The sequence below is a fragment of the Dendropsophus ebraccatus genome, chromosome 3, assembly GCF_027789765.1.
Source record: "Dendropsophus ebraccatus isolate aDenEbr1 chromosome 3, aDenEbr1.pat, whole genome shotgun sequence".
Taxonomy (NCBI): domain Eukaryota; kingdom Metazoa; phylum Chordata; class Amphibia; order Anura; family Hylidae; genus Dendropsophus; species Dendropsophus ebraccatus.
The window spans coordinates 31,297,129-31,324,530 of record NC_091456.1 but is presented as its reverse complement, the minus strand read 5'-3'; the positions used below and the strand labels follow the sequence as shown (position 1 = coordinate 31,324,530).

At 44.3% G+C, this 27,402-nt stretch overlaps 4 protein-coding genes across 9 annotated transcripts in view; 1 reads left to right on the top strand and 3 right to left on the bottom strand.

Moving 5' to 3' along the window:
* Positions 1-329, bottom strand: part of HPS4 (HPS4 biogenesis of lysosomal organelles complex 3 subunit 2) — a 45,200-nt gene extending 44,871 nt beyond the window's left edge. The window contains exon 1 of the mRNA XM_069961319.1: positions 198-329. The gene's annotated coding sequence lies outside the window, so the exon portion shown is untranslated. The remainder of the gene's footprint in view (positions 1-197) is intronic.
* Positions 88-25,775, top strand: SRRD (SRR1 domain containing). 5 transcript variants are annotated; one of them, XM_069961321.1, is made up of 10 exons: positions 88-482; positions 8,698-8,868; positions 10,465-10,505; positions 10,934-11,151; positions 14,174-14,272; positions 17,622-17,773; positions 17,858-17,903; positions 20,428-20,615; positions 22,346-22,475; positions 25,399-25,775. In XM_069961321.1, exons 2-9 carry the CDS (start codon positions 8,705-8,707, stop codon positions 22,395-22,397), a joined length of 960 nt encoding a protein of 319 aa, XP_069817422.1. In that variant the 5' UTR covers positions 88-482; positions 8,698-8,704; the 3' UTR covers positions 22,398-22,475; positions 25,399-25,775. The 5 variants fall into 5 exon arrangements, with proteins under 5 accessions (XP_069817422.1, XP_069817426.1, XP_069817425.1 ...); XM_069961325.1 differs by having other exon boundaries at positions 91-482; positions 20,428-20,822; XM_069961322.1 differs by lacking the exon at positions 88-482 and adding an exon at positions 795-884.
* Positions 4,301-5,763, bottom strand: LOC138787006 (uncharacterized). Of its 2 annotated transcripts, XM_069964101.1 has the most exons (5): positions 5,551-5,763; positions 5,387-5,470; positions 5,190-5,270; positions 4,963-5,049; positions 4,301-4,848 (listed from the first exon to the last, which is right to left on the bottom strand). In XM_069964101.1, exons 1-5 carry the CDS (start codon positions 5,692-5,694, stop codon positions 4,390-4,392), a joined length of 855 nt encoding a protein of 284 aa, XP_069820202.1. In that variant the 5' UTR covers positions 5,695-5,763; the 3' UTR covers positions 4,301-4,389. The 2 variants fall into 2 exon arrangements, with proteins under 2 accessions (XP_069820202.1, XP_069820203.1); XM_069964102.1 differs by lacking the exon at positions 4,963-5,049.
* The window catches only part of LOC138785399 (clustered mitochondria protein homolog), a 44,276-nt gene continuing 41,375 nt past the window's right edge, over positions 24,502-27,402 (bottom strand). The window contains exon 26 of the mRNA XM_069961317.1: positions 24,502-27,402. Coding sequence (XP_069817418.1) covers positions 26,412-27,402 — 991 coding nt within the window. The 3' untranslated portion in view covers positions 24,502-26,411.

The following is a 27,402-nucleotide window of genomic DNA, read 5'->3' as shown; positions in this document are numbered from 1 at the left end:
AGCAGCCTCACAAGCAGCCAATCAGAGCTCGGCTTGTATCTGTGCAGTTACCATTTGAAGATACAAGCTGAACGCTGATTGGTTGCTACGGGTAACAAGACCCCCTTCTCCCTAACACGGAAGTTGACACTGCGTTTAGAAACTAGTGCTATAAAGTAATAGTGAGGAGACGTTACAGATTGCGCGGTACTACCTACCTGTTCTTCTTCTTATCGTTAGGTGACACTACTATCTAATCATTTTCCAAGCTTTTCCTAGTTTTGAAAACAGAAGTCGCACGAGAATGACGTCTGTCCTCTACTAAATACGTCATATCCCTGTGTCCGTACGGCAAGATGGCCGCCCACCTATCGCTGAACAGGGAAGAGGGAAGAGGCTTGGAACGCATGGCAGCTTCCGGTATGAACTGACTGAAACGCAGAATGGATTTGCGAGTACTTGGGTGGAACGCAAGATTGCTGCGACTGCTCTACGGCTGACAGGTATGTACTGTACCGCCTGCTGCTTTACGGCGGCGCTCTTCTATACGATCTCTATTGTTAGAAGTCCATATCATTCCATTCTTTATATATTTATGGCAGGGGTGGTTTTTCAATTAAAGGGGTACTCCAGCAACATAAACAAACCTTTCAGGTCAACTGGTATCAGAAAGTCACAGAGACTTGTAATTTACTTCTGTTAAGAAAAAAAAACAAAAAGTCTCCAGTCTTCCAGTACTTATCAGCTGCTGTATGTCCTGCAGGAAGTGGTGTATTCTTTCCAGTCTGGAGAAAAGGAGAGGTTTTCTATTTGGATTTGTTACAGCTCAGAGGAGACAGAGGTCGCATCAGAGAGCACTGTGTCAAATTGGAAAGAACCACTTTCTGCAGGACATACAGCAGCTGGTAAGTACTGGAAGACTGGAGATTGTTAATAGAAGTAAATTACAAACCTCTGGTTCTTTCTGACACCAGTTGATTAAAAAAAAAAAAACACTTGTACCTTCGGATAGCTGCTTTTAATCCAAGATCTGTCCTGCGGTCCGTTCGGCAGGTGATGCAGTTATTGTCCTAAAAAACAACTTTTAAACTTACAGCCCTGTGTCCAACGGCCGTGGCCTATTTTGTGTATGTATTAGGCTGGCACAACCTCTCTGTCCCTCCTCCCCGCCCTCCTCATCATTAGGAATGCTCCAGGCAGATTGCCTGCTATTCCTCAGCTGTGTCAGCACAGCACATGGGCTGGATCTTTGAAGTGACTGTACCACCAGGCCCAGGCTGAAGCACAGGAGGCGGGCCGACCCACCCTTAGTGGGAGGAAACCCCAGCCCCTCTATGATAGGGTTCCATTGATTGTAATGGAGTCACGTCATGGAGGGGCTGGAGTTTCTTCCCACTGGGGATGGGTCAGCCTGCCTCCAGTGCTTCAGCCTGGGCCTGGTGGTACAGTCACTTTAAGACACCTGTGCAAATGTTCAGACAGGAGAAAATCTGCCTGGAGCATTCCTAATGATGAGGAGGGCGGGGAGGAGGGACAGATAGGGTGTGCCAGCCTAATGCATACACAATCTAGGCCACTCCCGTAGGGCACGGGGCTGAAAGTTTAAAAGTTGTTTTTTAGGACAATAGCTGCATCACCTGCCGAACAGACCCCAGGACAGATCTTGGATTAAAAGCAGCTATCTGAAGGTACAAGTGGTTTGGGGGGTGAGATTGTGGGTACAGAGCCCCTTTAAAAAGCGGTGTGGCTTATTTTGGGTGTGGCCTATCAGGGGTGTGGGTTCAAAATTTTCCAGTTAGATTTTACAGTCAGAACAACACAAAAGGAGCATTACACACCCCAGTATTAGGTCCCCAGTATATTACACACCCCAGTGTCAGGTCCCCAGTATATTACACACCCCAGTATTAGGTCCCCAGTATATTACACACCCCAGTGTCAGGTCCCCAGTATATTACACACCCCAGTGTCAGGTCCCCAGTATATTACACACCCCATTATTAGGTCCCCAGTATATTACACACCCCAGTATCGGGTCCCCAGTATATTACACACCCCATTATTAGGTCCCCAGTATATTACACACCCCAGTATTAGGTCCCCAGTATATTTCACACCCCAGTGTCAGGTCCCCAGTATATTACACACCCCATTATTAGGTCCCCAGTATATTACACACCCCAGTATCCGGTCCCCAGTATATTACACACCCCATTATTAGGTCCCCAGTATATTACACACGCCATTATTGGGTCCCCAGTATATTACACACCCCAGTATTAGGTCACCAGTATATTACACACCTAGGGCTGGGCCATTAATCAAATTAATTTGATTAATTCGCCCAGAATGTCACAATCGGTTTGATTTTTTGGTGAAAATAGTAAATTCGATTTTCACAAAAAAATCATTGGGGGCAGAGCGGTGAGGTGAAATGCGATCGGAGCGGTGCAGGGCGGGCTGCGCGGAGAGAGGTGCAAGGCGGCGCGGTGAAGTGCAGGGAGGCTGGGAGGGGAGAGGGACCAGGTCAGCCACAGCTCTGCCCGTTGGCTCCGCATCTCTCTGGACCACGCGCCCGACACTGTACTGTGCCGGCGGCCTCCAGCCTCTTACACGCAGAGCCGCGGCTGACCTGCGTCTCTCTCCCCTCCCAGCCCGACATGCAGGTCCCCGGTCTGTGGAGGAGGCCGCAGGGACTGTGGAATAATGAGATAGCGCCGCTGCGGGTCCTGGAGCTCCAGGACCTGCACCAACGCTATTTCCTTATTCTACAGTCCCTGCGACCTCCTCCACAGACCGGGGACCTGCACGTGCGGTCGGGAGGGAAGCATTTGTGCCAGGGTGAGGAGGGCTATGTGCAGTGACCCCCAGTCTCCCTCAGTGACCCTCAGTCACCCCCAGCCTGCCCCAGTCACCCCCAGCTGCCCCTGACTCCCTCAGCTGCCCCAGTCCACCTCAGTCACCCCCAGCTGCCCCAGACTCCCTTAGCTTCCTCAGTCATTCCCAGTCTGCCCCAGTCCCCCTCAGTCACTTCCAGCTGCCTCAGTCCCCCCAGTCACCCCTAATCTATTCCTGTACTACTACCCCTTCATCTGTTCCTGTACTACTACACTCCTTATCCACTATACCTCCACTACTGCACCCTACCTAGAAGGAGGCACAAAGAAGATCTCCTATACTATATGGGGCACATATTTGGGAAAACTACTTATCACAGAGGGGGCTTGTCTACGACATGGGGGCACAGGGGGAGAACTGTTGGACTGGGAAGCAATACAGTTGTCTCAAACGTCATTAAAATAGTATCTGACGCTGCAAGGAGAAAAATGTTCTGTATATTTAGCAAAAAGAAAAAAAAATCGAGATTTAAGTCAAGAACCGTCCAAAAAAAATTAAAAATCAAGATTTTATTTTTTGGCCATGTTGCCCAGCCCTAGGCTATGGTCACACACAGTATATCCCTCAGTCTTGTTTCATCCAAAAACCAGGAGTGGAACTGACAGGGCAAAATTATATTGGAAAGATTTGCATAGTTTTGTGTTTTCAGCTATGGAAATATTATGTGTGAACACAACCATATACTTCTACATATCAGGGCCTGTTCACATCGTGTTGTGGTGATTTTCATCTGTATACAATAGTATCAGCATGTCTGCTGCTAAGTGTATTCATTATATACTGTGACTCTTGGCAGGATAGCCAAGTATAATGGACTGAATGGCATCTTCTAGTGACCATTTTTCTTCTATTTTTCAAAAATTTCCAATTCCAAAAAGTTTCCTTACGGCGTCCATCAGTGCAGCAGACCTCACTTGTGCATTCTGAGGGGAAAAAAAGAGAAGTTTAGGAAATAGATAAAACTTTGTAGGCTGCATTAAGTCTATTCATCTCAATGGGAATGGGCCCAGCAGGGGTGCACTGCAGTGTGTGTATGTGTGTCGCAAAACTACAACTTCCAAGCTTTCATCATCCAGGCATGATAGGAGTTGTAGTTTTGCAACAGCTGGAGAGCCAAGCCCTGGTATAGAGGGAAACCATTGACAAACGCTGATATAGCAGTTAATAACCTTGTTAGACCTGCTTAGTTCCTATCATGCATGGACAGCCAAAGCGTGCATGATGAGAATTGTAGTTTTGCAGCAGCTGGAGGGGCGAAGGTTCCTCATCCCTGATTTAGACAGATCCTTTAGCTTCTAAGTAATGGCCGCCCCATTTAGATGATCTGTCCCCCCTTTACAGTCCTTTAAATCACTCACTGACACATTGTATCATTTTATATATATTTTTTACTAATATGATAAATTTGACGAAGTTCGTCTCATATTAGTTTTCGGCGTATCTGTGGCCAAACCAGATTAAATGCGTCTGGCGCTGCAGCGGGCAGGTGACAGGTTTGATAGTTGTCTGTCCTCATTCTGTGTCCGTGTCCGTGTCTTCGTCCAGTGCCAGGTCATATGCAGACATGGGGTCTTCGACAAATTCTCTCTCATGATGTTCTTCAGAGGTTGGAGCCCTTCGGTAACAGTGGTTTGGTGGTATGGGTCGGAAGTGCACCATCTTATTGAAGCTCACACGTTTAGATGAATGTTTGGGAGCTTTGTTTCTTCTTTTTCTGGCGCCCATGGAAGATGGTACCTTGAGCGCTGACTTCTTTGGCCTCGATGGTTCAGGCACTGGCTCATCAGCTGCTCTTGCAGGCTCTGGGACCGTGGCTGGGATGTCTGGCAGCGGCAATGGTTGGGCAAGCCATGCAGCCAGGACTACTACTGCAAAGATTGGAGATATGAGTAGTCCATATACCACGCCACTGATAACCCGGTCACGTAAGGTCACTATACAGCCTGGTGGGACCACGGGTGGTGGGGGCTCCTGTAATAAAAAGGAACAAAGTCAGTATGAAGCCATGAGAGCAGTCCCAGCCTCCATTGTCAGAACAGGAGGGGGTCATGATGGCTTCCTATAATACAAGATGGCGTTATTCACCCCAAACGCTTTAGCCGATATCCATTTATACATCATCTTTATAATCGTCGGCTTCTCTCGGGGGCCAGTGGATTTCGATGGGTTATTCTGTAAGATGCAAAAAAAAAGAAAACTAGTACAAGGGTTCAAAGATAATATAATAAATTACATAGAAAGTATTATGAAGGGAAGCAGAGGCATCTAACATAACATGTACACATTGTATACACAGTATGAGCTCCACTTACTTCAATACAGCGCTCCCGGGTCCGTCTATGAGCAGGTGGGACCGGAACGGACAGGACGTTGTTTATCCAGTATAGGAATTCCTGAAAGACAAATAATAATATAATAACATCTGATACATACAGGGAATAGTTAGGGCTTCATATTATCATTAATGGTGGATGATGATGATTTTCAAGGATGGTACTTGGACACTTACCTCAACCATAGTGGGAGGTGGTGGGGGGGGTTTCTCTATAGGACGGCCATAGGACAAGATGTTTTTAATCCATGACGAGACGTCCTAAAAGACACGAAATAATAATAGTCAACAAACTAATAATAAATACAAGGAATAATTATGTATTGTACTTGGACACTTACCTCAAACATAGTAGGTGGTGGTGGTTTTTCTATAGGACTCTCATAGGACAGGATGGTCCAAGATGAGAAGTCCTTAAAAAGTGTTATGTCGCACTGTGTATTGTGGATCAGATGCAGAAATAAAAGAAGGAAAATGAACCTCATTGTTGCCAAAGAGGGGTGTCTCCTATCACCAAGAATGGTAAAGCAGAGACAAGCTATAGGTGGCCGGAGGCCTCTTATATACCTGCCGGTGGTCACATGGAAACATTCCGAAGCCCATGTGACATCACTAGGACATTATGACATCATCATCACCGCAAGCAGCACCTATACTGTACCGCTTGTTATTGACATGTGACATATATAGGGATTGTCTATGTTGCTATGGTAACAATATCAGTTGATCCCAATATGTAAATAAAATGGTTTGTACCCCGGCCGTTGTTCTGTGAGATTCCTCCCCTGATGGACATAGAACAGGACACGGCCTATAGGATCAGGATCCGCATTGTAATAAGCTTTATATTGTACCACTTTATATCTCACCCCTTCCAGCACAGCGATATACATGGAGATCAGGTTATCAGACTCCTGACCCACCAATAGACGGCCGGGCGGCTGCGCTGACAGGAGGAGCAGATGAGACGGACAGCTCCACCTCTGATGTAATGGCGGCTATTGTCACCAATGCAGCAGCCGGTGGGACGGGGAACTGATCACTGAATAGATCCCAGGGCCGTCTCTATATTTTACCACTTTTTTATGGCAAATATTCATCACAAATAGCCATCTCCTAATGAAATTCCAGATGTAAAAAAAAAGCGAACAAAAGAATACATTTCTGGGAGAAATAATGGGGTAACTGCTGTGTGGGGGCTACTTCTTTTAGGATAGCTTCACACATACCGTATCGCAGTGGATTTTATATTGCGGATCTGCAGCAGATTTCATATAAATTACTGAACACGGCATCAAATCTGCTGTGGATCCTGTGCCGCATTTGCAGTGGATTTCATGCTGCGAATTTGCAGCGAAATCCGCAATGAATCCTGGTACTGTCACTTCAATAGGGTTACATACCTGCAGCGCAATTTTCATTCCACTGTGAGTGTGTAACTCGCCCCCTTTAACCCCCCCGCAGCATACATTACCTGCTCAGCGCCGCGGCTGCTTGTGAGGCTTCCGGCTCCGATCAGTCCTGCTCAGCCAGTCAGTGCACGCTCCACTGCAGTCACTGATTGGCTGATCGGGACCGCCGGAGCCTCACAATTTAGCCGCAGCGCCGAGCAGGTGATTTATGCTGTCGGGGGTTAAAGGGGCCTGGTTACATACTCGCAGTGGAATGAAAATTGCGCTGCAGGTATGTCACCCTATTGAAGTGACAGTGCCAGGATTCGCAGCGGATTTCATTGCAAACTGGCAGCGTGAAATCAGCTACGAATCCGGTACGTGTGAAGCTACCCTTTGTTTTTATTTATTAAGGGGAATAATACCGCATGGGATACAGAAGGGGGCATTATTACCATTTTGGGCACGATGGTTGGGGGGCTTTTATATAGGTGGGTAGAATGGTTGTTTCCTTCCCCCTGCTCCTTTGTACTGCCCCCCCTGCAAGGTGCTGCCCTAGGCACCGGACCACGTGTGCCTAGTTGTAAATACGTCCCTGACCATACATGGAAGACAGCACGGCCACATTGAATATTGATGAGTGCCATTCACAGTGCTTGCTGGAAATATTTTTGTCATATTTTTGTCATCCCTTCATCCTACCCTTAAGTGAATACAGACCCTTTAAGTTAATACAGACTGAAGAAGATTAGACCCTCAGGGTGGATTCACACGTAACGCATCCGCAGAAGATCCTTCACAGTCACTTTCAATGAGATTACATACTCAGAGTAGCATTGCATCCCCCTGTGAGTATGTAAGAGGTAGCCCCCTTAACCTCCCCCCCAGTGGCCCGGTACATCTCACTACAGTCTGCTACACATACATTAACGGGTCTGCGCTCCGGCTTGCTTTGGATGACAATTTCAACAGTTAAGGGATCCGCAGCGGATCAGTTGTGTGTGAACCCATCCTCAAAATGAATATAGGCCCTAACACTATTTTTCCCCTACTTATAAAGACCCAGCAGCACCCATCTTTACAGACTCCAGATCCCATCTTTTATATACATCCCCCCCACCCCCCACCCCAGTGCTGTGATTTCTCTTGGTAACATATAAATAGATTGATAAAAGGTTGTAGGTTGTTACCAGGGCCTTTTTTACCACCAGGCACCCGTGGTCCGGTGCCTAGTGCAGTACCAGGGTGCAGGGGAGAAGAAACAACTTTTTTTTTTTTTTTATAATTTTTTTAGTCTCCCACCTCCCGTTCACACATGACGTAAATCTGGTGTCTCTTTGAGGGGGGGATGGTATTGGTCAGGTCTGGTGTGGCGGTGTTATCCAGTCACAGTATGGCGGTATTGGTCAGGTCTGGTATGGCAGTGTTATCCAGTAACAGTATGGCGGTATTGGTCAGGTCTGGTATGGCAGTGTTATCCAGTAACAGTATGGTGGTATTGGTCAGGTCTGGTATGACGGTGTTCTCCAGTCACAGTATGGTGGTATTGGTCAGGTCTGGTGTGGGGGTGTTCTCCAGTCACAGTATGGTGGTATTGGTCAGATCTGGTATGGCGGTGTTATCCAGTCACAGTATGGTGGTATTGGTCAGGTCTGGTATGGCGGTGTTATCCAGTCACAGTATGGCGGTATTGGTCAGGTCTGGTGTGGCGGTGTTAAATATAACGCCTGGAGCTATTACTTACCAATCTACCATTCATGTAGTGACATTTGTTTATGTTTTAAGCTGTTAAAAAACATGAAAAATGTGATTCAGACAATGTTTCTACATGTAGAGAAATGCATGTGGCCAAAACCACTCTCCTATTTCTTCATGTTACTAACTGGTGCATGAAGATGGGGCGTCTTCAGGTGTAGTGCCTAGGGCAGCAGCATCTGTTAATACAGCCCTGGTTTGTTACCATTCCCCTGGTCAGTGAAGCATGTCTATTGTGTGTGCTTGAGACAGATCTATCAGAGTGAACGTCCTAGGTGTCAGGCATTGTTGGAGTGATTACAGTCTATAGTGCTGAGTCCTGCTCATATTTTCTGACTTCAGGTCCAGGATGGAATTGGACACGTGGCAGGTGGTCGGCAAGAAAAAGGCCAGCAAAAAATCCTCCCACCTGAAGGAGAACAGAGGCGGTACACCTGCTGCTTCTGATCAGCCGCAATTCCTGTATCCAGACAAAGATGCCGCTCATGTAATGAAGCAAATAAGTGAGACCATGTAAGTGACATCTCAACACTGTATGTCATACAAGGATGCATGATACACAACCTGGAGAAGGTACTGCTGGGTTCTTGCCTCGTTCATTAGGACCATTGGTAAGCATATTTATGCAACTGTCTGCTGACCTCTTAGAAGGATTTCCTGGCATCACACCATGTGACATGAACCAATTCTTCTCTTCTTCACTACAGTCAGCCTGCACTCCCTCTGTCCAGCAGTGTAAAATATAGTTTACAGGTGGCACGCATGACAGAGGACCAGCGGCAGAGAAAAATTTTAATATTTTGATCAGAGCAGTAAAAAAAGTGGAGGAACAGTCCCAACTGCATGTTGGTGAATAGGAGAGTTAACCAATATAATTTTAATGCAGTTTTTGTGCTGAATCACTGGTTAAACCCTTTAAAGCGACTCTGTACCCACAGTCTGACCCCCCCCCCCCCCCAAAACCACTTGTACCTTCAGATAGCTGCTTTTAATCCAAGATCTGTCCTGGGGTCCGTTTGGTAGGTGATGCAGTTATTGTCCTAAAAAACAACTTTTAAACTTGCAGCCTCCTCATCATTAGGAATGCCACTGGAACATTTTCTCCTGTCTGAACATTGCACAGGTGTCTTAACGATCCAGCCCATGTGCCGTGCTGACACAGCTTACGAATAGTAGGCAATCTGCCTGGAGCATTCCTAATGATAAGGGCGGGGAGGAGGAACGGAGACGTGGGGCCAGCCAAATGCATATGCAATCTAGGCCACTCCTGTAGGGCAGTGCTTCTCAATTCCAGTCCTCAGGCCTCACCAACAGGTCATGTTTTGAGGATTTCCTTAGTATTTCACAGGTGATATAATTATGCATCAGGTGTTATCACAGGTGTCCTTTGTGTGGGAAATCCTCAACACATGACCTGTGAGGTGAGGTGAGGCCTGAGGACTGGAATTGAGAAGCACTGCCGTAGGGCACGAGGCTGCAAGTTTAAAAGTTGTTTTTTTAGGACAATAACTGCATCACCTGCCGAACGGACCGCAGGACAGATCTTGGATTAAAGGCAGCTATCCGAAGGCACATGAGGTTTGGGGGGGGGGGGGGGGCAGATTGTGGGTACAGAGTCGCTTTAAGTGACACTGTGCCCCCCCCCCCTTTTTGCATTATGACTTCTCTAAAGAGGTGTAAAGGGTAAATTTTGCAGCTTTCATACCTTATTTTATATCATACGTCATGGTGTTTGTTCCAATAAAAAGTGATCTTTTATCATCTGTGGATTGTGCTATCTGGGCGGAGTTCGCGGCCGAAGCGCCACTTAGCCCAGCCCACAACACCACCGTTTGCCCCGCCCCCTCATGACGTCGTCTTCTCAGATCCCTTGCACATTGACTAGCGTTCGCTCCTGGTCTTTTGTATGTACAGCGGCTGGGAACTATGTATACCGTAACTGTTATGTAGATGAAACAGGTGATATCTACCTCTATAGCGCATGCTTTATAAATGTTCTGATTTATTATAAGTTACTGTAAGTATATCTGTTTGAGTTTATAATAACTTGAGACGTCCCCATGGATCTTAGTATAATCTTGCCTCTTTTTTTTTCTTAATGCTTAACAGGGCAGATCTGCGACTGTCAGACTTTTGGACCTCTTGTCAAGGTGAGAATGTGGGACCTGGATAGTGTAGACTGTAGAAAAGATGGGGGGGAAAATCATCACAACAAATAGTCGTGTGTCTATGACATGTCAAAAGTTTTTTTTATAACGACGACAGGTACACTTTAAAGACAATAGGGGAGATTTATCAAACATGGTGTAAAGTGAAACTGCCTCAGTTGCCCCTAGCAACCAATCAGATTCCACCTTTCATTCCTTACAGACTCTTTGGAAAATGAAAGGTGGAATCTGATTGGTTGCTAGGGGCAACTGAGCCAGTTTCACTGTACACCATGTTTGATAAATCTCCCCCAATGGTCTCTCCATGTCGTGCATGGACATGTTACTACCTTTCTTTGTAGCACCTCTTTGCAATAAATTCTATTAAATATTTTTTCTTTGTTGTTCCAAACTCTAATTTTTCTCTCTAGGTTGTCTTCTTAAATGTCAGTGTGTATCCCCAGTGACTTCAGGTGAGGGCGCTATCACTGAGGAGTTCACGGAGAAGCTGAACCTAGAGGGCCCCATACCCACCTCCATGTCTCTTCAGCACTATGACTGTGTGTGCTATGGTCTGGGGAGCTTTACATCATGTGTTATATCCCGACACCAGATGGCCTTTTTGCTTTTATTCCTGGAACAATTTAAGGTGATTGAACCCAGTAAGAAGATTCCACAGTGTCAGGAATTGCGTGTTCTTTTTATTTATTTATTTTTAATTGAATTAAAGGGGTAGTTCACCAAATAAAAAAAATAATTTCAGATCAATGGTGCTAAAAAGTGCCAGAGATATGTAATTAACTCCTATTAAAAAAATCTCACTTCTTCTAGTACTTATTAGCTGCTGTATGTCCTGCAGGAAGTGGTATTTTTCCAGTCTGGAGAGCAGGAGAGGTTTTCTAGAGGGATTTGCTACTGCTCTGGACAGTTCCTGACACGGGCAGAGGTGGCAGCAGAGAGCACTGTGTCAGACTGGAGAGAATAAACCACTCCCTGCAAGACATGCAGCAGCTGATAAATACTGGAAGACTTGAGATTATATTGACATAAGTAAATTACAAATCTTTGGCACGTTATGGCAGCAGTTGATTTGAAAGATTTTTTGTGAACTGCCCTTTTAATGTAAATGGGTTTATCCAACATAGTAAGTGATGATATATAACTAGGATATCGGTGATCAGTGTGGGTGTAACAGGGACTTTCACTAGTCCCCTAGAATAAAAGGACTTTTTCTACCTCCCTGTTCTCTTTTCCTCTTTTACCATGGCATTTGGTCAAGAGCAGAAGAAAAGTCTGGAGAAGAAGGAGTCCTTTCTTTTTAGGAATTGGTGGGGCTTAAGACCTTAAAGAGGTATCCCAGTGAAGTGTTGTTTTTTCTTTCAAATCAACTGGTATCAGAAAGTGCCAGAGCTTTGTAATTTACTTCTATTTAAAAAATCTTAAGTCTTCCACTTCCAGTACTTATCAGCTGCTGTATGTCCTGCAGGAACAGGTGTATTCTTTTCTGTCTGACACAGTGCTCTCTGTTGCCACCTTTGTCCATGACAGGAACTGTCCAGAGCAGGAGCAAATCCCCATAGAAAACATCTCCTGCTTTCCAGAGTTAAAAGAATACACCACTTCCTGAAGGACATACAGCAGCTAATAAGTACTGGAAGACTGGAGATTTTTTAATAGAAGTAAATTACAAATCTCTGGCACTAGTTGATTTTAAAGTTGTTGTTTTTTCTCGCTGAAGTACCACTTTAACTGTAACACTCTGATGGCATATTTTAGGTCTAAATAAAACAGTAGTAAATACACACGTCCTCCATAAGTTTAACCCTTTGAGGACCAGGCCCAAAATGACCCAGTGGACCGCGCAAATTTTGATCTTTGCACTTTCGTTTTTCCCTCCTCCCCTTCTAAGAGCTCTAGCACTCTCAGTTTTCTATCTACAAGCCATGTAAGTGCTTGTTTTTTACAGGAATAGTTGTACTTTGTAATGGCGTCATTCATTTTACCATAACATGTACGATGGAATTCCAAATATATTATTTATGAAGATATAAATAGGTGAAATCGTAAGAAAGAATGCAATATGGTAATGTTTGGGGGGTTCCTGTGTCTACATAATGCACTATATGGTAACAGCGACATGACACTATTATTCTATAGGTCAGTCCGAACACAACCATATGCAGGTTACACAGATTATCTACTGTATATTTTTTTTTTTATGAAATCCTTTTTTTGGCAATTAAATATTAATAAAATGGGCCTATTGTGACGCTTATAATGGTTTTAGTTTTTTACCTACGGGGCTGTATGGGGTGTAATTTTTTCCGCCATGATCTCTAGTTTTTATTAATACCATATTTGTAAAGATCGGACCTTTTGATCACTTTTTATTAATTTTTTTTTATATATAATGTAACATAAAATCGGTAATCCGCGCACTTTTTTCCCTCTTTTCGTGTACGCCGTTCACCGCTCGCAATGACGCTTGTTATAGTTTAATAGATCGGACAATTACGCACGCTACGGTATATTATATGTTTATTTATTTATTTATTTTTAGATGTTTTATTTATATAATGGGAAATGGGGGGTGATTTAAACTTTTATTGGGGGAGGGGTTTTGGGGTTGTGTGTTGGTGTTTTTAACTTTTGGGGGACTTGTACATACATACTTTTATTACATACACTGATCATTGCTATGCCATAGGCATAGCATTGATCAGTGTGATCGGCGATCTGCTCATTGAGCCTGCCTGTGCAGGCTTAGTGCAGCAGATCGCCGATCGGGACCCGATGCGGCGTTTAAGGAGTTAATGTCACACTGCAGCGCGATCACTGCAGCGTGTCATTACCGGTGAGGTCCCGGCTGCTGATTGCAGCCGGCCCCCACCTGCTATGAAGCGCGTCTGGGGACAGACTTCCAGGACGTACCGGTACATACCGTTTTTTTCAGAAATCAATAGTACAGGCGATTGTAAGAAACTTTGTTATTGGGTATTATTAGCCGAAAAATGCATTTTTATCATGAAAAAACAGTTCATGGTTGTCTATGGAGAGGGGAGGGGTGGAGGGAGATGAGGCACCAAAACAGGACAACAAAGAGTTAATTTACAGCTACATCACTGGCTATCTCCTCTGAAGTCAGCATTGACCTTTCTGACCTCTGAGTACGGCTTTCATACAACTCACACTGTGTAATCATTTGTTCTCTGCTCTCTGCTGACGATTAATCTCTGCCCTCCCCTCTTCATAGAACAGACAGAGCCATGTCTGATGCAACAAGACACAATTTCCTGATATTTTGCAGTGAATGGAAAAGAGGAGGGAGGGGGGGACCTGGAAAAAGCCTTTTTTAATGCAGATAATGGTATATTTGCCGAATAAACCCAATTACAAAGTTTCTTAAAATCGCCTGGACTATTGATTTCTGCAAAAAAAAAAATAAAATCTTTGTAGTTATTTGCAGATCACATCTGGACAATGCTGACTCCAGCGGCCTATCTTAGGGACATGATTCATGTGGCCTTCTTGGTTTCGGTATTTCTATCTACAGTTTCTTGCCCATGTCTATGAAGGACGGAGGTTTCAAGGAACCAGGGACATAAATAATAAGGAGCAGACTGCAGTGACAGGTCTGGGCCCTGAAATAATCTGTGTATTTTTCTTTTCAGATCCCGAGACACCATTGCTATGTGTTTGATCCTGTATTTTCACCGTTGGAGATTGCTGTTCTTCAGAAACTAGGACTTACTGTTCTGCTAAAGAATGACGTACGTTGTGTTAAGCTTTATTATTTATAAAAGTTACACAAGCGCATACACAGGACATGTGTGAGTCAGCTCTGATGTGGTAATGATCTTAACCTCTTAAAGGGAACCTGTCACCCCCCGTGCCGGGGTGACAGGCTCCCGACCCCGTTAAAGCCCCCTATACTCACCTAATCCCGCCGGGTCCCGCTTCCTGAGGTGGTCGGGTGACGGAGATCTCAGCCGCTGCAGCCCGGCGCGCGCGCTGAGAGATGAGTCCAATGCTCATAGAGAATGACGGAGCGCTGGACTCTCCTGTCATTCTCTATGGGTGTTGGACTCATCTCTCAGCACGCGCGCCGGGCTGCAGCGGCTGAGATCTTCATCACCCGACCATCTCCAGAAGCGGGACCCGGCGGGATTAGGTGAGTATAAGGGGCTCTAACGGGGGTCGGGAGCCTGTCACCCCGGCACGGGGGGTGACAGGTTCCCTTTAAGGACGCATGACGTACTGAACCGTTCTGAACCGCCGCAGTCCCGGGGGCCGCGTGTAGCCCGGGACCGCGGGTATTAGCGGGCACGATCCGATCGCCGTGCCCGCTAATACAGTAATCAGATGCAGCTGTCAAAGATGACACCTGCAACCGATTACCGGATGCAGCACTTCCCTGGTGTCTAGTGGAGGAGATTGCTCCTCCGGGACGTTTTCCCGGAGGAGCGATCCACACATCCTCACCCGGCCGGGGTCTCCGCCAAAATGGCACTGATCCCAGCTCGGCACTCCTTTGTTTTCGGCTGCAGCAGCCGAAAGCATCCGAGTGCTGATCTCATTGATCTTTGCTGTATAACTATACAGCAAAGATCTCAATGAGAGATCAGAGTGTGTATACTAGAAGTCCCCCAGGGGGAATAACCCTACCCCAGGGGGAATAACCCTAACCCCAGGGGGGCTTCTAGTGTAAGTGTAAAAAAAAAAAAAGTGTTATTAGTAAAAAGCCCCCTCTCCTAATAAAAGTCTGAATCACCCCCCTTTTCTCATGTTTTAAATAAATAAATAAACATATTTGGTAATCGCCGCGTGCATAATCGCCCGAACTATCAATTAATCACATTCCTGATCTTGCACGGTAAACGGCGTCAGCGCAAAAAAATCCCAAAGTGCAAAATTGCGCATTTTTGGTCGCATCAAATCCAGAAAAAATGTAATAAAAAGCGATCAAAAAGTCGTATATGCGCAATCAAGGTACCGATAGAAAGAACACATCATGGCACAAAAAAAGGCACCTCACACAGCCCCATAGACCAAAGGATAAAAGCGCTATAAGCATGGGAATGGAGCAATTTTAAGGAACGTATATTTGTTAACAATGGTTTGAATTTTTTACAAGACATCAGATAAAAGAAAAGTTATACATGTTACATATCGTTGTAATCTTAACGACTTGAGGAATATACATAACAAGTCAGTTTTACCCCAGGGCGAATGGCGTAAAAACAAAAAAACCCTAAATAAAAAAAAATGCGCTTTTTTTTGTTCAATTTCACCACACATTGAATTTTTTGCCTTGTTTCGCAGTGTACTTTATGCAAAATTTTAGCCTGTCATTGCAAAGTACAATTAGTGACGCAAAAAATAAGGGATCATGTGGGTCTCTAGGTGGAAAAATGCAAGTGCTATGGCCTTTTAAACACAAGGAGGAAAAAACTAAAATGCAAAAATGAAAATTGGCCCCGTTGTTAAGAGGTTAAAGGGAACCTGTCACCCCTGGACAACCCCCTGAACCCATCCTACCACTGGATACAGCCCCCTATACTTACCCTATCTTGCGGATCGCGCTGCAGAGATATGTCTGGAGCAGTGATTTTCTATGGACATTGTACTCATCTCCGCTCATTTCCATATTGAGCGCGCAGATGAGCAGACAGCTGTATCTCCGTGGCGGGATCAGCAGGATGGGGTTAGTATAGGGGGCTGTATCCAGGGGTAGGATGGGTTCGGGGGCATCCAGGGGTGACAGGTTCCCTTTAAAGTGTCAGTCGTTATAACTTTCAAAATGTAAATCCACAGTAGATGTGAAATAAAGCAAGTTTGCAATGTACGTTCATTATTTTTGTTGTTATCATGCTGTAAAACAAAGCTGAACTTACCAGAAATCCCGGTCCAGTCTCCGGAAGACATTTTCAGACTTGTGCTGGTTGGCCTGGGATACACAGGACTTCCTGTTTTCTTACTGTTTCCTCTTTTTTGAGAATAAAAAACAGTCAGAAAACCGGAAGTCCCGTGTTCTCCATGATAACTAAATAATGAATGTATATTGCAAACTTGCTTTATATCACATCTACTATTAATTTATATTTTAAAACTTAGAGCGACAGTGACACTTTGTTATGACAATGCTAAGGTTTATAGCGAATATACCAGTTCAATCCACATAAAAGCTTTTCATACAACATTATGGGCATCGGTGCACTGATTCCACTGGTCTGATCTTTTTTCCAATCCCCTGTCCAGTTCCTGTGATCTGTGTCATTTTCTAAATATGCCTTTGTATTCGCTCAGTGCACTAAAGGTGGATCCAGCACCCCCACTACACCAATATCCCCGCCCATGGGTGACAGGCTGAGGCAGAGCCAGGCCAGGGCCATATCAGTGCATTGGGGGAACTGGGCCCACCTCCAGTGCATTCGGGGAACTGGGCCCACCTCCAGTGCATTCGGGGAACTGGGCCCACCTCCAGTGCACCAAGCCACCTCATTTGCATATTTAGAAAACTACAAGGATCAGGGGATAGGAAAAAGAACCACACCAGCAGAATTAGTGCAGCGGCGCCCATAAGGTCATACTGTATATATAATATGATATGGATTGGATATGGATTGAACTGGTATATTCGCTTTAACACTTAGCATTGTCATAACTTATATATAGGCGGAGGGTATTTTAAGAATCTTCTGGTTTTTGATGTTTGGCTTCATGATGCAGTAAAGCATGGTTAGATAAAGAACAAATACACTGGAAAGTTATCTAGAAATGTCCTACAACTAGGAGAAGACTACACAGAAATATTTCTAATCTAAAAATGGATTTTATCATTTCATTTATGGCCTCATGCACAATATTACACACAAAGCCCCTATGGTTCTGTGTTATAGAATGATAGCCACTTCCCAGTACAGCACCATAATAGAACCCTCTTTATGGAGATAGAGTATGGGTCCATAGATGAATGCAGTTTTACTGATCTGTAACATGGCTGTGTGCAGGACGCCTTTAACTCACATTCTTAAAATGTATGAAATCTAGTATTTGCATTTGTTGAGGATGTACTTGAATGAAGAGACTTATCTAATATGTGTTACCATCTCATTACAGGAGGGTAAGCATGCAGTCTGTAAGCCCACAGTGTTCTATATGCTGCATTGCGGCAAGGCCCTGTATAATAACTTGCTCTGGAAGAACTGGTCATGTGACGCTTTATCACAAATGATCATTATTGGTAACAGCTTCAAGGAAATAGATGAAAGGTAAGTACTTAGACCATATCCCATTTGTATATGTTTATGAAACAGCTCAATGCTGACTCCTTTTTATTTTTTTTTTAATTATAGATTGGTTTCCAGAATCTTACAGAGAGATTATACTTATATATATAAGGTAAGCTTATTTTACATTACTATTATTAAGGACTTTTGAGTGACATCATTAAAGAAGCATTCCGGAATTAATATTTTATGTCTGTCCACTGCGCGCTGGCGCGTATACTCGCCAGCGATGATCAGTGTCCGGCAGCGCGGCTTTGTTCCGATCCTGCATCGTAGTTCAAATCCTGCGCACGTTCACATCACCGCTCTTCTGACCCCTCTTCTGTCTCCGTGTCGATTGAAAGCCAGAAGTAACGCTCTCCCATAGAGAATGCATTGGAGAGTGTGACTTCTGGCCTTCAATCTACATGGACGTGAACCTGCGCTGGAAAGTATCAGCAAGTTTGTACATAAGAACCTGCTGATGTGTACCTATAGTGGCAGGGCTGCTGAATTCGCTGCAGGTCTTCTTATTCCCCTCCGTGGTGCAGTTTTGGAGTAGTTAGATCGAAAGCCAATATGTAAATTAGTCTTTTTGATGCACTGGGGGCTTTCTTCGGCCCCCTAGTGCACTGTACCGCCCACACGCTGGCTTGTATGTCCCCTCCTACTTACTCCGAGTAGGGAGATATAGTATGTACTTATGCATAGAAGAATATGCAGGTAGTAGGAGGGGATGTAAAAGACAGTGGCCAGGACAGTTTCCCTTTAAAAACACATCATATCGCCATTCAGAAACTAAAGATTTCTTCTATTTCTGAACTTAGACTTCTGATGAATTTTTTCAGACATTGATATAGACAACCTGTCTTTAGGATGGGCCATTCGTATCACAATGTTTAGGGAAGGTTGACACCCTGCACCCCCACCAATCAGTGGGCCATGTCCCTTCAGTGTTTATTAAGCACAACTTTTCACAGATCTGTATTCATTGTGCCTGACAAAAGAACATGCTGATTTCTTCCCCTATATATATTCACAAGACATTTTAGCTCACTCTGTTGGCTTTCTCAAGCAGTTACGAAGTGTAACATATAGTAATTCAGTACAAATGCCTTCAGTGCTTTCCCCCCCCCCCTCGATTATTTACAAGGGAGTCATCCTTCTCAGCGGTAACATGCTTATAACCCAAATTTTACATGAAAATTTTTTTAGGTACCTTGGTCCCATTCACTTTTAATGAGAACGAGCTGTTCAAATGTACAGTGTAAAACATGCAATACCGTGCTTGTAAATCACAAAAAGGCAGAGATACTCGCCAGACTGTCACAGACCCCTCAACCATATTGCATACATAGAAAAAAACATATATATATTGCAATTTGTCAACTTGCGCTGTACTGTAATTCATACATTACCTTAGTATGATGGTGACAGTGCCAAGTTTGGCCAGCAGATGGCAACACTGATTTGGGGACCGGATAACGCATGCTTGTAGCGTCATTTCGTGTATGGTGTCAATCTGTATTATTATCTCTTGTTAAGGAGAAAACATAAATACAAGTGACTTATTGTTATAAACACTGAAATATGTTAAACTGCGTCATTACAGTAGCTTAATGTCACAATGTCATTCTCAAACCACGTTTGTGATGATGTTGGACGGTCTAATTGCTATTAAAGGGGTTATCCAGTGCTACAAAAACATGGCCACTTTCTTTCCGAGACAGCATGACTCTTGCCTCCAGTTCAGGTGCAGTTTGCAATTAAGCTCCATTCACTTCAATGGAACTGAGCAGCAAAACTCTGCCCAAGCTGGAGACAAGAGCAGGGCTGTCTCTGGAAGAAAGTGGCCATGTTTTTGTAGCACTGGATAATCCCTTTAATCATTCATTCCTTTTACAGACTATTCCACAGGGCTTATTCTGAAAAACATTTAATGTTTAAAACTGGTCAGGGGGGCATGAGTCCTCTGCTGGTTCTATGACAGTGCTGGTCCCTCTAGTCTGAATTTTCGGTTGTCTGAAACATAGGAAATGCCTGCTCTGTCAGTCACTATCCGCAGCAGTGACAAGTTCTAAATGTTGAAATATTTTTCTGGATTAACACTTCAAAGGGAAACTGACAGCATGGATATGTATATATCCATGCTGCCAGTTTCCCATTGCTGATCACAGGAACGGTGCATACTTACATTTTGTGCTGCTTTGTGATCCTGCTGTCAATCATTCTGTGATCTGCCTATTTCTGCTGTCAATCATTCTGGAGGAGGCGAGGTGGTGACCTAAAGATACAGCATTGGCTGCAGAGCTGTTTGGGCAGGGGCTGTACGGGCCAGGCACCGACAGTTTCACAAACGCCCTTCTGTGACACCATCAGCCCGGGGATAAAGAACAGTTTTTAGGAACAGGCCGAATCACAGAGCATCACAGACAGTAAGTATACACTGCTTGTGTGATTGGCAATTGGAAACTGGTAGCACAGCTATATGCATATCCGTGCTGTCAGTTTCCCTTTAAATGATACTTTCAAGCATTCCAAGACCCCTGGCATGTTTACAAATGAATCACTGAGAGACCACCGTACCATTTATACATCATCAGGATAAGATAGTAGTGCCTGCTACAGAGGGATTAACCATTCTGCTATTTCCACAGAGTCTAACGATGGTAGAAGAAACATCATTTCCAGAGAGTGATCACTATAGTGATGTTTTCAATGACACGTCCGTTCACAGCTTTCCTGTTGCCAAACTAAAGTCTGTATCTAAAGAAACATGGCAGAGTCCAGATGAACCCCAATATCAAGATTGTGAAGACCTGGAAATCATTCTTAGTCCCCCTAGGTAGCCATGATTGTTACAATAGGTGAATGTCATCGAGGGAATACATGTGGTTATTTCTTCTTGGCTTGTCTAGAAGTGTGGATGTTTTTCTGCACAATAACTGGTCATACACTAGACTCACAGGCAGTTGTATGCGTATACAAGTTATCCGTACAGTGAGGTACCAACCTGAAGAGAAGAATATTTCAGTATGGATGGATTCTGCAAGTGAGAATTTATTTTCTTATAAATTGTTTTATATGTCAATGCAATTTTTTTGTCCACTTTTACTGTTTAAAAACATAGTAATTTTTTAAATAAATATATATATTACAATATATAAAATTGTCAATAAATAAACAAACTTATTGTAATACAATGGGTGGTTTCAGTATTGCACAGAATTATTTTAGATCATTTCTATTATCTCATGTCAGAGAGATGTGTCGGCCATGTTTGGTAGCTGCATTTTGACAAAGACAAACTCTTTAATTATTGCCAGTTGTTATATAGCAGGGGTACTCAACAACTTTTAGTGGTATTTTTTCTCTCTCACCAGCTCTTTGATATTAGGTACAAAGGGGGTGACTGCCCTGGTAGTATATAGCCCCCCCCCCGTTGCTCCCCCAGTAGTGTATAGCCCCCCGGTGCGCTCTCCCCCAGTACTATTTAGCCCCCTGTTGCTCCCCCAGTAGTATATAGCCCCCTGTGCGTTCTCCCCCTGTAGTATATAGCCCCCTGTGCGCTGTCCCCCAGTAGTATATAGCCCCCTGTGAGCTCAAGCCAGTAGTATATAGCCCCCCTGTGAGCTCCCCCCAGTAGTATATAGCCCCCCTGTGCGCTCTCCCCCTGTAGTGTATAGCCCCCTGTGAGCTCCCCCCAGTAGTATATAGCCCCCCCTTGAGCTCCCCCGAGTAGTATAAAGCCCCCTGTGCTCTCCCCCTGTGAGCTCCCCCCAGTAGTATATAGCCCCCCTGTGCTCTCCCCCTGTAGTATATAGCCCCCTGTGAGCTCTCCCCTTATAGATGGCCCCCAGACAAAAAAAACAAACAAACCACAACTTACCTAGCACCTCGTTCCCCGCTGCGCCTGTCTTCTTCTTTTCTCCTGTCGGCTCGGCCTCCGGCTGATACGCGCTCTCTGGGGACGTCCCAGGGATTCCCCAGCAGAGCGCGCACTAGTGACCTCAGTGTGTGCTGCCGGCCTGTACTTACGGGAAGTTCAGGCCGGCAGCGTACACTGAGGTCACTGATGCACGCTCTGCTGGGGAATCCCCGGGACGTCCCCAGAGACGTATCAGCCGGAGGCCGGGCCGACACTGCCCCCAGCCCCACAGGCGTACTGAAATCTAAGGACAGTACGTCTATGGGGCGGGAGGCATTGCAGTGGGGAGCGGGACACATGGGGGCCGTCCCGGGACGGACCAGATTCAGGCCGGGCGGAGGTCTGCCCAGGGGTCCGGGCAGCTGACCTCTGCAATCCGGGTTCGGACTGCGGTCCGCCAGTTGAGGACCCCTGTTATATAGTATCAAATTATTCCAGTGCTGTACAGTGACTGTCACTGCGCCCCAGTGGGACTTTGGCCCGTGTTACATTACCCTATCAATTTTAGTAAACAAGCATTTACTGAACTTATTAGACAGCCCGATAATTGCTCTGTATAATAGGGCCTTTACAGTCAATTTTCCTATGTCAGACACCTACATACCATTTCATAGAAGGATGACTAAAAGGATGTTTTTGGCGTGCAGGAGGAAACTGGTGTACCCGGTGGAAAAGCTCTTAATTATTGGTAAAATATAAAACACTATGGAGATGAGAAAAACCAAGCATGCTTGCTGCAGCTCCATTCACCCCTGAGGTTGCGCCTTCACCAATCAGGTACTTCTCACCTATCCGAACCTTAGGGGATAAGTTGCTAGATGCTATGTATAGGAGAAAGGGAGAAAACCTGGGCTGTGTATCTGCAATCTGTGAGCCTCTCCACCCCTCCAGAGGTTCCCCACTGTCTGAGAAAGAAAATAAGGAAGCCATGAATGATCTATGACAACCCATAAAGTTCTGGGCAGCAGTTGCTTTTGTTTTTAGTATTGGATGTACACAGTGCTGCCTCCTAAGGGTCCTATTCCACGGGCCGATGGAATAATGTAAACGAGCGCCGATCTACTAGATTGGAGCTCATTTACTGGGCCTATTCCACGGCCCAATAATCGTTTAGTGAGGGCTGCAGAGACATTGTTACCAATGTCCTTGCAGCCCTTGTTTAATCACCCTACATTGCCTACACATGTTGCAGGGCTTCTCCTGCCCTCCTTCTTCGGTCGTCTGTTGCCTGCCGTGCATCGCTATTCCACGCAGAGATGCGCAGTGGGTGCCCGATGATTTTAGGTTTGAACCTAAATAAACGATCAGCCGATGATGTGATCATCAGCTGATCGTTGTCTCTACTCCACGTTCACTGGAATAGGCCCCTAAGAGTAATCTCCACTTCTCTCTCCCTTGTCGTCATCATCATACTCTGTGTGTGAGTATCTATAGCAGAGTACTGTAAATTGTCCCCCAGCACAGTGCCAGTCTGTTCAGTCCAATGCTCTTTCACCAGCACTATGTCATGGCACAGCAGTGAGGAGTGCTGGCTGGCAAGTAAGGAATTGTTAAGAGTATGTACTGCTGGCAAACAGTCTAGCTCTGATCCTATCCCCTGTAATGGAAGGAATCAAAAATATCTGGGATGCACCCATGCCGGAATTCTGGCAGAAAATAGGACAGGGGTTTGTTTTTTTTCTGAAAACCCTGACCTATTTTCCAGAATGGACACCTTTTAGGAAACATCCTGAAGGGTGTCTGTGCCCAATACAACCCTATGGGTCAGAAAATCTGTCTAGATTTCCAGGCAGATTTTCATTTCCTATTGTTAATAACAGTGAATACAATGCAGTAAGGTAAGATTGTCAGGTTTATTAAAAGGCATAAAGGTCTTTAAACAGCAAAAAATATTTCATTTTATTAGAAAAGAAGTAAAAATAACAATATAAAACCATAACAAACACAATCATTTGCATAGTTAAATGAGACTCCTTAGTCCTGGAACATCTGTGTAGAAATGCAACTGACTGACAGGTCACTACATGTAAACTTTATTTCAGCTGTTGTCGAGATCAGGAGACAAAGACTCTAGGAACTTTGGTAGTGATATGTTAATAGTACCGTCCATTTTAATAAACTGGTGTGTGAAGGAAAACTAGCCACTGTGTAGCACACGTGTATAGCACTTATTAACTGTATACAAAAATGCCCCCAGTGTTGGACTGGCCCACCGGAGGACCGGAGAATCCTCCTGCGGGCCCCCAGCTTTAGAACCATGTCGTTTCTCACTGGTTCTTTACTGGTGGTCCCCAGGATCATTTCCTTTGGTGGGCCCCAGAATACCCCAGTCCAACACTGATGGCCTCTGTGTTTTTTGTTTTTTTTGTATTTTTTTGCTCTGATCATGGATGGACAGTGTCATGGAGGTTGGCTATTACATCCTCCCTCTCGCCTCAGTCCAGTATGTAAACTTGTCTCCTTGTTCAGCTGGCCTCAGATACTCATCATGCCTGCGCCCATATTGACACGCGAGCTGTCCGCATGTCACCGAGCCCAGCGTCACCAGGAGGCGAGTTTACAGCGATGGACTGTTTCAGTTTACTGAAAATGTCCATTCAGTTTAAAATCCCTAGTATTGGATTTGTTTGTTTGAATAGTAGATTTTGCAGCTGGCAGTAAAGTAGGTCACTTAAAGGCCAGGTTCCCACAACGTAAAAATAAAGGTAAAATACGGCTGTATTTGGATAAATACGGCCTGAAATAACGATCATGATCATTATTTCAGGCCGTATTTATCCAACTACAGCCGTATTTTGCCCTTACTTTTACCTTGTGTGAACATAGCTGAAGAATGTAAACATTGACAGGTATTGGCTGTTGTGCCAAGTTTGTGTTTATCTTGGAAGCCTACCTAAAATCCAAAGACCCCGAATGTCTATTCCTGTAAACTGTGTACAGTATCTGACTACATTCAGACTGAATGTCTGATTGTGCCGCCACCATGCCATTAGGGAAGGGGGTGGGTTGTCAGTTTATGTTGGTTTGTGATGGCAACTACTATACAGTATATAATAAATGATCTTTTTTTTTTTTTTTTTTTTGTTCAACAATAAGTTTGAATTCTTCATGGAAAAAAGGGACATCCCCTGAAAATAAAGACATAGCGCATCTTTGGGAGCAAAAATTTATATAAGACACTGTCTTATTTTCGGGCAAACAGGGTAGTACACCACACCTCTGGCCATTGGAAGTCACTTGGTTTAGGGACAGATACTATTAAGATTTATTGCATGTTTATATAAACACAAGTCATGTGATAGAAAATACTTGTGTGTCACAAATACAAAAGCATTATGAGAGTGGTACCTTGATTGGGTAACCTACATTTGCAAGGTCTGAGAGCACAGATGCTCCCCTTGTCCCCTAAGTGTATGGGAAAGCAGTGTGTATGCTCAGCCCCTGCTCCATTCAATATCTATGGGACTTCCTTACTGAATAACTGACACACTCTCTCAGTGACATGACACCTAACTTCACTGAAGTGGTGTAACACGTAAGCATCTGTAAACTTGCCTGATATTCGAATATAAAATTATATATACATTGTTTCACTTGATTACGGTAGCAAATGTTAGAAACTAGTTCCTGGTTAGTATACCTATTTAAAATTATTGCAAAAACTTACTATATAGTAATACTTTTTTTTTTCTTTGCTTAGGCCTAGTCTACCATCTCCAGAAGATAGATAAAGCTTTTCTAATAGTTAACATTTATTAAGTCCGGTATACAGTATATTGCGGTGGGCTTAAAAATGTCCCTGCAGCGCAGATGCTCCCCGGATTTATGTAGAGGTGCACTGCTTCTACGTAAATCCTGTGCGCCCCTATTACCTAGGCTGAATCCCAGAATTCCAGGCGGCCCCCTGGATGTCTCCTTCTTCTGCACAGACCGTGAAGGCATTAGCAATCAAATGCGGAAGGTCCGGCTAGGTTCGAGTTCGATCAACCCTAGCTTTTTCCGATGTTCGATCAAGCCTAAAAATGACCACTGCGCACCATAATAAATATCCCCCTAAGTTCAACAAATAAACATTTATACGACTGCTGTCTTGTGTCTTCTTTGTTGTACAGCTTCCACTAAGACTTGTGGATAAACAATGTGGCTACGATGGGTTTTGCTGCTATGGCTGTACCAGTACTTAAGGCAGTACCAGGTCAGCTCAAGCTCCATGTGTGGACTTCTTAAATGGTCCTGTTCTGGTAAATTTAATTCTGAAGGCAAGCAGGGTTTCGAAAGTCTAACCAAAAGTTGAATTTTACATTTTTTGCTGTAAAAATAACAGAGTAGAAACAGTGTAATTTTTCAAGGCACAGAGGTAAGCTAACTGGATTAACTGTATATGGTTCTAGGAGCCCTGAGTCCAATGCATGTGTAATCTGAGCTGTTGGTACATTTAATAAGGCATTTTGTTACTGTAACATTGCATAAAGCCAATGTCCGATAGACTCCAGTGCCAAATGGCAAGAGTTCGGCGTTTCGCAGAATGGCACTTATTAGAGAAGAGCGAAACTACAGTAAGTATCACAAACATTCTGAGCCTCCAGTTGGAAAGGAACCATCAGAAATGGGCTTACTAGCTGGAAAGTGTTTTGTCCTTTGATCATGAGTAGGGTAGGAGAATTCTTAATATATTAGTCTTGGTTGGTCTTCTACACCAGACGTTTACTACGCTTATTTATCATTTATTTCCTTTTGCTCTGTATCTGCAACACCCACATCTACCTTTTCATCCACATGTCCTTCATTTTGTCCATCACCTACATCATTCTCCTCTTTTGCATCAATCTGTTCCTTAGCCCCATCTTGGGTATCACTATTTTTAGTTGGTTCCTTATCTTGAACCTTTATTTCCTCAGCTTTATCCTTTGGTTCCTCATTCTCTTTATTTTGACCATCATCTCCATTTGTGTTTTGGTCATTCACATCATCATTCTGCTCGCTGTCATCTTTATGTTGTTCATCTTTTCTTGCAGTGTCACCTTTGGGTTGGTCTTCAGTTTTATCCTTTTCTGCAGAAGAATCTTTGGCTTGGTCTTCAGCACCATCTTTTCCTTCCGCGTCATCTTTGGGTTGGTTTTTATTTCCATCACTTCCTGCAGTGTCACCATTGGTTTGGTCTTCAGCACCATCTTTTCCTGCAGTGTCACCTTTGGTTTGGTCTTCAATCTTATCTTCTTGTGCAGCGTCACCTTTGGATTGTTCTTCAGCGCCATCTTTTCCTGCAGTGTCACCTTTGGTTTGGTCTTCAGTGCCATCTTTTCCTGCAGTGTCACCTTTGGTTTGGTCTTCAATCTTATCTTCTTGTGCAGCGTCACCTTTGGATTGGTCTTTAGTCTTCTCTTCTGCACTGGCATCTTGAGGTTGGTCTTCCATTTTTTCTTTTTCTGCGCTGGCATCCTTGGGTTGGTCTTCCAGTTTTTCTTTTTCTGCGCTGGCATCCTTGGGTTGGTCTTCCATTTTATCTTCTTCTGTGCTGCTATCTTTGGGTTGGTCTTCAGCTCCTTTTTGCTGTTCAGCTTTTGCTTCATCTTTGGTCACTTCCTTTATCTTCTCGGTACCTTCTTTGTGATCCTCTTCAGAAATTGGTTCTAATGTCTCTTCCCCTCTGTCTGTGGAATTTTGATTCTTAATCTGTTTTCCTTTACTATTTTGATCAGTAATT

Coding starts and splice junctions, on each gene's coding strand:
- LOC138787006 (XM_069964101.1), bottom strand. CDS start 5,694: ATGAGGTTCATTTTCCTTCTTTTATTTCTGCATCTGATCCACAATACA. Junction 5,050..5,189: donor CCCGGGAGCGCTGTATTGAA/GTAAGTGGAGCT, acceptor TGCATCTTACAG/AATAACCCATCGAAATCCAC. Junction 4,849..4,962: donor TATCGGCTAAAGCGTTTGGG/GTGAATAACGCC, acceptor TTTTTATTACAG/GAGCCCCCACCACCCGTGGT.
- SRRD (XM_069961321.1), top strand. CDS start 8,705: ATGGAATTGGACACGTGGCAGGTGGTCGGCAAGAAAAAGGCCAGCAAA. Junction 14,273..17,621: donor CTGTTCTGCTAAAGAATGAC/GTACGTTGTGTT, acceptor ATCTCATTACAG/GAGGGTAAGCATGCAGTCTG. Junction 17,904..20,427: donor ATTATACTTATATATATAAG/GTAAGCTTATTT, acceptor CTATTTCCACAG/AGTCTAACGATGGTAGAAGA.